The following is an 11,063-nucleotide window of genomic DNA, read 5'->3' as shown; positions in this document are numbered from 1 at the left end:
GTGTGGTGGTTGTGGTGTGTGGTGTTTGGGTGTTGTTTTTGTGTTTTTTGTTGTTGTTGTTTAGTATTTTTTTTATGTTATTTATGGTTTTTAGTTTATTATTTTGTTTTTTTATTTTGTTTTTATTTATTTTATTATTGTATGTATTATTATGTATTATTATTATTATGTATTATTATGTATTATTATTATTATTGTTATTATTATTATTATTATTATTAGTTATTATGTATTATGTATGTATTATTATTTATTATTATTATTATGTATTATTATTATTATGTATTGTATTATTGTATTATTATTATTATTATTATTATTTTAGTTTATTATTATTATGTTATTATTTATTATTATTATGATTATTATTATGTTATGTATTTATTATTATGTATTATTATGTATGTATGTATTATTATGTATTTTATTATGTATTATGTATGTATTATTATTATGTATGTTTATGTATTATTATGTTTATTATTTTATTATGTATTATTTTATTATGTATGTATTATGTTTTTATGTATTATTTTATTATTATGTATTATGTATTATGTATTATGTATGTATTATTATTATTATTATGTATTATTATTATTATTATTATTATTTTGTATTATTTATTATTATGTATTATTATTATGTATTATGTATTATTATTATTATTATTATTATTATTATGTATGTATTATTATGTATTATTATGTATTATTATTATGTATTTTATTATTATGTATTATGTATTATGTATGTATTATTATTATGTATTATTATTATTATTATGTATTATTATGTATGTATTATTATTATTATTATTATGTATTATTATGTATTATTATGTATTATTATTATTATTATTTGTATTATTATTATTATTATTATGTATTATTATTATTATGTATGTATGTATTTTGTATTATTATTATTATGTATTTATTATTATGTATTATTATTATTATGTATTATTATGTATGTATGTATTATTATTTATGTATTATGTATGTTATGTATTATTATGTATTATGTATTATTATTATGTATTATGTATTATTATGTATTATGTATTATTATGTATTATTATGTATTATTATTATTATGTATTATTATTATGTATTTATGTATTACAGACAGACAGACTAGACAGACAGAATACAGAAGACAGACAGACAGGACAGACAGACAGACAGACAGACAGACAGACAGACAGACAGACAGACAGACAGACCGACAGACAGACAGACAGACAGACAGACAGACAGACAGACAGACAGACAGACAGACAGACAGACAGACAGACAGACAGACAGACAGACAGACAGACAGACAGACAGACAGACAGACAGACAGACAGACAGACAGACAGACAGACAGACAGACAGACAGACAGACAGACAGACAGACAGACAGACAGAGACAGACAGACAGACAGACAGACAGACAGACAGACAGACAGACAGACAGACAGACAGACAGACAGACAGACAGACAGACAGACAGACAGACAGACAGACAGACAGACAGACAGACAGACAGACAGACAGACAGACAGACAGACAGACAGACAGACAGACAGACAGACAGACAGACAGACAGACAGACAGACAGACAGACAGACAGACAGACAGACAGACAGACAGACAGACAGACAGACAGACAGACAGACAGACAGACAGACAGACAGACAGACAGACAGACAGACAGACAGACAGACAGACAGACAGACAGACAGACAGACAGACAGACAGACAGACAGACAGACAGACAGACAGACAGACAGACAGACAGACAGACAGACAGACAGACAGACAGACAGACAGACAGACAGACAGACAGACAGACAGACAGACAGACAGACAGACAGACAGACAGACAGACAGACAGACAGACAGACAGACAGACAGACAGACAGACAGACAGACAGACAGACAGACAGACAGACAGACAGACAGACAGACAGACAGACAGACAGACAGACAGACAGACAGACAGACAGACAGACAGACAGACAGACAGACAGACAGACAGACAGACAGACAGACAGACAGACAGACAGACAGACAGACAGACAGACAGACAGACAGACAGACAGACAGACAGACAGACAGACAGACAGACAGACAGACAGACAGACAGACAGACAGACAGACAGACAGACAGACAGACAGACAGACAGACAGACAGACAGACAGACAGACAGACAGACAGACAGACAGACAGACAGACAGACAGACAGACAGACAGACAGACAGACAGACAGACAGACAGACAGACAGACAGACAGACAGACAGACAGACAGACAGACAGACAGACAGACAGACAGACAGACAGACAGACAGACAGACAGACAGACAGACAGACAGACAGAGCTGCATTTTACTACTGTAGATATATAAATATATATATATATATATATATATATATATATATATATATATATATATATATATATATATATATATATATATATATATATATATATATATATATATATATATATATATATATATATATATATATATATATATTAGAGTGGCCATTTTTGTAACATCATGCGATTTCGATGAGCGCCGGGCGGAAAAAGTTTCCTTTTTACTCCAAAAATAAGCCATGAAAATTTGAAGTTGGTCCGAGTTCATTTAATGGACCCACAAAACGCTTGTATTTAAAAAAAATAGATTCTCATAAGAATTGCTGTTTTTCATCTCTTTATGAAGTTTTTTGCCTTAGTTTCCTAAAATAGTTGTATATTTTGCGTCGAAATACTCTTTAATCATAAAATCATATAATTAGGGATATTCACATGTTACGAAACGCTAAATTTCAGCAATTTTGAATACCTTTCAACCCTGAATAACACAATTTTGCATGGGGGCCTCGCACAACGGAACTCTTTATTGAATATCCCCTTCTTCTGAGTACGTTACGTAATAAATGAATGACCTCCTGTATTCGTTAGAGGATTTGAAGCTGCCATTCAGTGATTATATCCCTAGTGAACCGTCACAATCGGATTGGTGAAGCAAAATTATTGACGTTATCAAGAGCTTTTTGTATGGATTTATTGTTAGTTTTAGTATTATTATAATTTTTTTCTATGAAAAAGTTCAGCACTAGTTATCTGAATTCACTAGGACAGTGATTTTTTTCAAATATAGTCGGTAGATCTCATGTTGATCGAATTGCATTTCTTATGAGTTACGATGGAACAGCAAAGTTCTTAGGCGCGCTTAAAATTGATTTAAGCTCCGGCCAAAAATATCGCCTAAGAAGTTCATAATACGCTAGTGGATAGGAATATTTCGGAAAAGTTTCAAAAACTAATCAATATTACTTGTACTCTTCATATCTTCGAACTTTTATGCAAAATATATTGCATGGCAAAAGCATCGGACCTTAAACACCTTTCTTCAACCATTTGTAAGAGCATCAAACGAAATCATTCACAGCTTCAATGATCCAAAAGTTCGCTAAAAATGGTTCGATGAAGATTGCAATCAAATCAAGCAATTTTATGCAATCAAGTTCGCGGCTACTATGAAGTGCTCTTGGAGTTAGCAGTTTCAGAGGCTGTAACTGAAAAGATGAAGAATCGCTTGTGGTATTTAAGCGCAGAATAGGTTGGATTGGCTTGATATCCCGCTTTAAATTAAACGAAAATTGATCAGGCTCAGGATTAGGATTAAAAGCGAATGGTCCTTAAGGTGAAACGGTATTGAAGCCACAAACAGCCAGTTTCGAGCCACCCCTTCGAATTTTTGAGAAGCACAAGACTCGGAAATAGATAATGCATTCCCTGTAAAAACGCTATTTTATGTTTGCTTCACCGCAGCAAACATAAAACAGCGTTCTCACAGATGACGCATTACGTGTTACCGAGTCTTGTGCCTTTGAAAATTCAAAGTGGTGGCTCGAAGTCGGCCATTTTTGGTTTCAATACCGTTTGGCCTTAAATAGCTGATGTCGAATGTCGCAAGCAATAAAATCCTGAACAGTTACCAGTATATTATTTATCCCATCTCGTTTTATATAAAACCAGTGCTTTCTTTTCGAGTTTTGAACTTAATATTGATTTTTTCGACCGTGACCCAGCCGAATAGAAAATAATGAGGAAAAGCAAACTTTTTTCAAAAATTATTCGTTATTAACGACGCCACAGAACATGGTGTTTAATTCATGAAAAATTCTAACCGTGTTCCAACACATAATGAAGACGAACTCCAGTTTATATTGCATGTTGTTGATTCATACCGTAAAAATACCCTACTCATACAAAATTCGACCTTTTTAACAAATACCAAAAATTTTAGTTTATTTCAAACTTAAATTAGGATGATAATATAACGGTTTTATAAAAATACAAGTTTATTTGAATACGTTTATCGAGAGATATATATTAAAAAAAGAAAACACTCCGTACAATTTTCATGTAAATCGATTTCTTAAATATAAGCGTTTTGTGGGTCCATTAAATAAACTCCGATCAATTTCAAATTTTCGTGGCTTATTGTAGAGGTCAAAAGGAAACTTTTTCAGCCCGGCGCTCATGAAGATCGATAGTTTCAAAAACGACCATATAAAATATGGCCACTCTAATATTATATATATATATATATATATATATATATATATATATATATATATATATATATATATATATATATATATATATATATATATATATATATATATATATATATATATATATATATATATATATATATATATATATATATATATATATATATATATATATATATATATATATATATATATATATATATATATATATATATATATATATATATATATATGAGAATATAAATTGTTACTTACGATTTCTCTGTCTGTAGTTCCCAGTAATCGTCGAGCTCTATAATCGAAAGCGATGTAATCGTTAACACAACCTTTCCATCCTGTTTCAAGGTGTATCAATTTTGCACATTCTTCACTTCCTATACAAATTAGTCTTTCTTGTTCAATAAGCTGTAATGACGTGTTTCGGTTACTCATTTGCTTAAGAAAAAAAACTTGATCATGGTATAATGTGCTAGTTTTATCAGAATTGGCAATTTGTTTATCATCAGACATGTTGAAATTGGAATTGCTATGAAATGTTCTTGTAAGGCTATGATAATATTGATTATTATTGCGATACAATTTACGCTCCTTCTGTACGATATTTTGAATCATGCACGATTTGTTGGTACTCAGTAGAGTATCATATTTCTTACAATAACTATTGCATTGTTGTTCAACAAATATTTTTTTAATACCATTATCAAGTTTTGGTTGAATGCCTTTATCTGGATGAATCCTATGTATTTGTATAGCGCCGTATGGTGATGATGTTATTATAAAATTGTCTCGTTTTGATTGCTGTATACAGTGTGTTATAATATCTGAAAGAATAGAAATATCTGTTAATTATAGTAACAGTTTCCTTCGTCATTTTGTTTTTCTGGCTAATCAAGTCACGTTGAGTCAGTCTATCTTCACTCGCACATTTTAGGGATGAGCGAACGGCTCACGAGCCGTTCATATGAACTAGGGTAACAGACATATTTCCGGCCTATTAGTCGGCCGTCATAAACTTTTTCCTGAATTATCGATCGAAAACAATGAAGCTACTTGAATGTTGCCCATTGTTTTGACTGTTAAGCCATTTTAAATGGCCTGGTGCTTCTAGGTACGTACAAAATGCTTTCGAAGGCGAAAAATAGTTATGCAAACACGTTTGGCAGGCAATTTCGGCCTAAAGATCATGTTTCCATCCAACATGGAATTCTATTTTCGGCGTATGTCTGATTGGTTATTCGCAACGCATAGTTGGTTTATGCCCATAACGACTGTTCACTGATATTCTGTTTTTTTTTCACCACTGAACAGCTGATCACCTTCCGATGCGACGCAAAGCTTTGTGATTATTCCGGGCTGCCAATTTAAATTGCAAATATATCATTTTAGTAATATCCATTTAGTTGAAAACCGTAGTTGTCGACTGGCGACAATTGATTTTACTCTCATGCCGTACATTATACTTCACGTCGCAAATAGTGCGCTGTATAGCGCATCAGATGTGCTATACAGCGCACTACTTCCCACGTAAGGATATTCAAAGTCGCAGCGAAAAGTCGCGATTTCGATTTTGTGCTGCGACGTTAATATGGTTTCATTTCATTTCAGCCATCAAACTAAAGAATCCTGTTGCATTTGTTTTTTGGCGACAAATTGTTTGTGCAGGTAAATGTGGCTGGAAATACTGAGAATAAGCCGAAAATACCAGTACGCTGAAATTACCCACCCCTACCCTAGTTCTTTGAAAAGAGGGAACGAACGAGCGGCTTACGAGAATGATTCATGGTTCTTTAAGCAAACGAAAACTGATGGTTCGCCCGAAGCTCAACGCCTACAAGCATTATCTGTAAATGCAGGTGCCTCTTCCTCTCCGATGTCTCTCCCACCATCACCTACAGCGTCGCCAGATTGCGCACCGCTACCGGACCTTCAACTTCCAAGGATGGATCTGCCTATTTTCAGCGGAAACTACCTTGAATGGAAGTCATTTTATGACCTCTTCTGTGGTTCTGTGCATCAGAATCCGTCACTACGACCGAGTCAAAAACTATATTTTCTTAAGACGCACCTAGCTGGTGAAGCAGCTACGCTTGTGTCTCACTTGAATGTGGAAGATGCAAATTATCTACCAGCACTGTATAAATTGCAAAGTCGCTACAATAAACCCCGTGAAATTGCCAACCTACACATTACTCGCTTTTTGAGCCAACCTGCTTTGACATCATCGTCCCCGGCCGGGTTGCGCTCTCTACACCATGTTTCAGATGAAGTGATTCGGGTTTTGGCTGCTTTTCAACGTGAAGGACGAGACATTTGGCTACTCCATCTCATCTACGAAAAGCACGACCAACAAACAAAAGAGCTTTGGTGTCAAAAAACAATGGAGTCACATCACTGTCGATTTCTAGGTTGGAGCTCTGTCAGAATTGCCTCCGGTCTCACGACAGTGAGGCGTGTAAGTCTGGGTCATGCAGAAAGTGCAACCAAATGCACCACACGCTTCTTCATCCAGCATTTCAACCAAATGGCACTCCGCCAACAAATAAAGTCACGGTACCGGTAGCGCCTCAAACGTGTATCTCATCATTCAACCTGACTGATCATCTCGATGGATCGAATGTGCTGTTACTAACAGCTACAGTTGATGTTTTCGATCGATACGGTCGTCGTCATGCTGCTCGCGCGGTACTCGACTGCGCCTCTCATCTTAGTTTCATTCGGAAGGATTTTTGCGACCGTCTAGCCATAGCAAAAGCACCAATTGACTTCGACTTTCATGGGATATCGGCATCCACCTCACATTCCAGCATGGGTACATCGGTCACCTTTGCCTCGCGATGTTCTAGCTATCGCTCTACAATACCATGCGCGGTGTTGGATCGAATTTCGTCTGACTTTCCACTAAGCCCTGTGCATATAAGCGACTGGCCAATCCCTGATTCAGTCTATCTAGCTGATCCGCAATTCCATCATCCGGGAAAAATAAGTCTATTATTAGGCTTACAACCTTTCCTAGATTTGCTTAAACCAGGGCGAATAAACTTGGATGCAGATGGTCGTTTCCCCATTTTGCAAAACACAAAGCTGGGCTGGGTGGTGTCAGGCCGTTACGAGGATAGCAAATCAATGAAAAACTCTCCCACCTGCCTATTCACTTCCCACAACGAAACACTCTCCCAACAGCTGCAAAAGTTTTTCGAAATTGAGGATATTGTGAACCCTAGCCAGCATCTCAGCGAAGAGGAACGAAAATGTGAAGCACACTTCGAGCAACACACCACTCGTGATCAAGCTGGCCGTTTTGAAGTTCGATTTCCGTTTCGCGAGGATCCTAATACCCTTGGTGCATCTCGTGACATTGCGTTGAAGCGGCTCGAACTCATCAAGAGAAAGGTGAAAAAATCCCCTCAATTAAAGGTTAATTACTAGAGATGGTCGGGTATGGGAAATTTGTTACCCGTACCCGATCCGTACCCGACTTATCGAGAATTTTCAAACCCGTACTCGACCCGAACCCGAAGTCGGGTTTGTTTAGAATACCCGTACCCGACCCGAACCGGAAATTTTTTTTCCAACTATCCGTACCCGACCCGTACCCGAAAGAAAAATACTCCGAAATTGCCGGTACCCGACCCGTACCCGACCCGTCCTGGATTTTTTTTTTATTTCAAAATACCTGGTTACCTCGCACATTTTATGCACTGATTGTCATATGTGGTTTCTCGAGATGATGGCCGGAGTTAGGCTAGAACCGATTGTTCATGTGAACGAATGTTAATGAACCCAGAGTTACAGGCGACATATTGGTTCTCCTTGAATCCAGCGTAGCATCTGTCACTGAGAACGTCCGCTCGTCTGATGTTGAAAAATTTGACCATATTCATCACGCAGCAAAATATCTATTCATAACTGTGTACGGATAATTTGGGTTCAATTTTTCGTGTTAGTTACCTCATATTAAAATTGATCAAGGATTTCAATTATTTATTTTGCATGTATACGTATGATTCATATAAAATGCTGTAAATTTTAATTTTGTTTTCGAGAGATCAATAAAAATTCAATAGAACTTTTCTGATAGATTCATAATAACTTTATAATAAACCAGATCGAAACAACTAAAAGATCAGGATAAATTAACCTATAGTGGATTCCTTTATTTTATTAATTTGTGTTTGTGATGCAGACTGGCTGGAAAAGATGTTTTTTCCAGATGATTTTTTTTTATTTTTTTTATTTCAAAATACCTGGTTACCTCGCACATTTTATGCACTGATTGTCATATGTGGTTTCTCGAGATGATGGCCGGAGTTAGGCTAGAACCGATTGTTCATGTGAATGAATGTTAATGAACCCAGAGTTACAGGCGACATATTGGTTCTCCTTGAATCCAGCGTAGCACCTGTCACTGAGAACGTCCGCTCGTCTGATGTTGAAAAATTTGACCATATTCATCACGCAGCAAAATATCTATTCATAACTGTGTACGGATAATTTGGGTTCCATTTTTCGTGTTAGTTACCTCATATTAAAATTGATCAAGGATTTCAATTATTTATTTTGCATGTATACGTATGATTCATATAAAATGCTGTAAATTTTTATTTTGTTTTCGAGAGATCAATAAAAATTCAATAGAACTTTTTTGAAAGATTCATAATAACTTTATAATAAACCAGATCGAAACAACTAAAAGATCAGGATAAATTAACCTATAGTGGACCCCTTTACTTTATTAATTTGTGTTTGTGATGCAGACTGGCTGGAAAAGATGTTTACAGATGGAAGTTTTTCTGAAAATCACTCGAGTTTACACATACAACAATACAATATCGCACGCTAGCCTGGGTGGCTAATGCGGTCTCGATCAACTAGATTACTTGAGAGAATTCGTTATCGATATTGTTTTCGGCACATTTTGCATGTTGTAGGATAAGTACAACGATACACCGTGCCCCAGTGCTGAGTTGAGAAAATTTCCAGCTCGAAAAGATCCTCGACCTGATCGGGAATCGAGCCCGATATCACAACCGTGTGGGAGAGCTAGCCGACCGACATCGCTAACCACAGAACCACGAGGACCACATACAATGAATTAATCTGGCGGGTGGTCCACTATAGGGAAGGGATCCACTATATGTTAACTTACCCTACTAGAACAACACGGAGAATGATGAGAAATGCATTTCTAGTAGAGTTCAAAACTAACGACGAGTTTTATGTGCACATCGTAGCAACCTGGAATCTAAAATTCGGTATAACACAGATATTTCTGTACATGCGGAAATCCTGATCATAGTGCAAACCAAGACCTGGGAGGAAGAAACGAATATTACACTAAAAATCGGTCGAAACAGATGAAACGGACATTTGTCGTTTTTTGATAGCGTGTCTTCCTGCTGTAACCCGAGCATGACCCGAACTAAGTTTTTAGTAGGTAACATCAGGAATACTAAATGTGCAAATTTGTCTGTAACACACAGATTTTTCTAGTCAGTTTCTCCAGATTTTTTAGTTTATATGAGTTAAGTTCGACACCACCGAAACTCCAACAGTTGACAACAGGCCCGTCCCAGTTCAACACGGAACATCGCAAGTCAGCAATCGGAACGGAAACATCGAAGTCATCAATACCGTTGCCAGGTAGCAACGGACGCACGGCAACATCGATCATCGGAATCGGCGCGGACAACGTCACCAACGGCTCATCGATAGTTAGTGCGAGATCAGCAGTTTTAGGGACAAAGCCAGGGCAAGTGTATATTCTGAATTGACAATAAAATCATTCTCAGTTAGACCTTCAAACAGTTCAGTTCTAACTTTTTTAAAAACACTCCTAAACTTCATGCAAACTTAAGTTATATATTTACGCAGACTTTTCTTTTGTTCACACATTTATTTGACACGATTTCGCAGACTTGCGCAGAGTTGCAAGAATTTTACAATTTTGTACCTCACTATTTTGTGAAACAAAAATTAACATTTAACCGTGATGAAGTGTATAGTTCGAAATTGTTACCAAACGACAGTTTTTTTGATACCCGAGTTACAATGACGGAGGAGGTGTTCCACATATTACATGTTTTAACCACAAAAATGCCTTAAAAAATCGGCAAAATTTCAAAACTCGTAGCTTACCAAAGGACAGAAATATTATGTTTCAGAAAATATTATTAATTTTATTGCGTGTATGGATGTTATCATGATAAGTATTTTTCGAATAAGTCCACGGTCAAGTAAAATGCAATCATTCTTCCACAGTGATGACGTTGCCGGTGCAACTACAAAATTGGCGCTACATAAAACAGAAGTTGGTTAAGCAATTCCTCAAATTTCAAAAGAAAGCCGGCTTGCACCGTAAATCCAGAAAGCGTAAGTTTAATAATCGAAATACGCTGACAGGATTATTACTAAAAGTTTATGAAATTTATTATTTTACGTAAAAATAAACCAAAATATTTTGGGTAACCACACTGAATAAAAA

General features: G+C 35.8%; 1 protein-coding gene across 5 annotated transcripts in view; it reads right to left on the bottom strand.

Annotated features, from left to right (window-relative positions):
* Positions 1 to 11,063, bottom strand: part of LOC129721825 (uncharacterized) — a 669,416-nt gene that overhangs the window by 80,583 nt on the left and 577,770 nt on the right. For 3 of the 5 annotated variants that reach the window (XM_055674846.1, XM_055674847.1, XM_055674845.1), the window contains exon 5: positions 4,838 to 5,403. The exons of 1 other annotated variant lie outside the window; for it this stretch is intronic. In XM_055674846.1, the coding sequence (XP_055530821.1) occupies positions 4,838 to 5,403 (566 nt within the window). Of the gene's footprint in view, positions 1 to 4,837; positions 5,404 to 11,063 lie in introns of those variants that run through there. One more of the 5 variants, XM_055674848.1, reaches the window with a different exon arrangement.

This window comes from Wyeomyia smithii, chromosome 2 (genome assembly GCF_029784165.1).
Source record: "Wyeomyia smithii strain HCP4-BCI-WySm-NY-G18 chromosome 2, ASM2978416v1, whole genome shotgun sequence".
NCBI lineage: Eukaryota > Metazoa > Arthropoda > Insecta > Diptera > Culicidae > Wyeomyia > Wyeomyia smithii.
The sequence above is the reverse complement of the archived record's forward strand: the minus strand, read 5'-3'. Positions and strand labels throughout refer to the sequence as shown.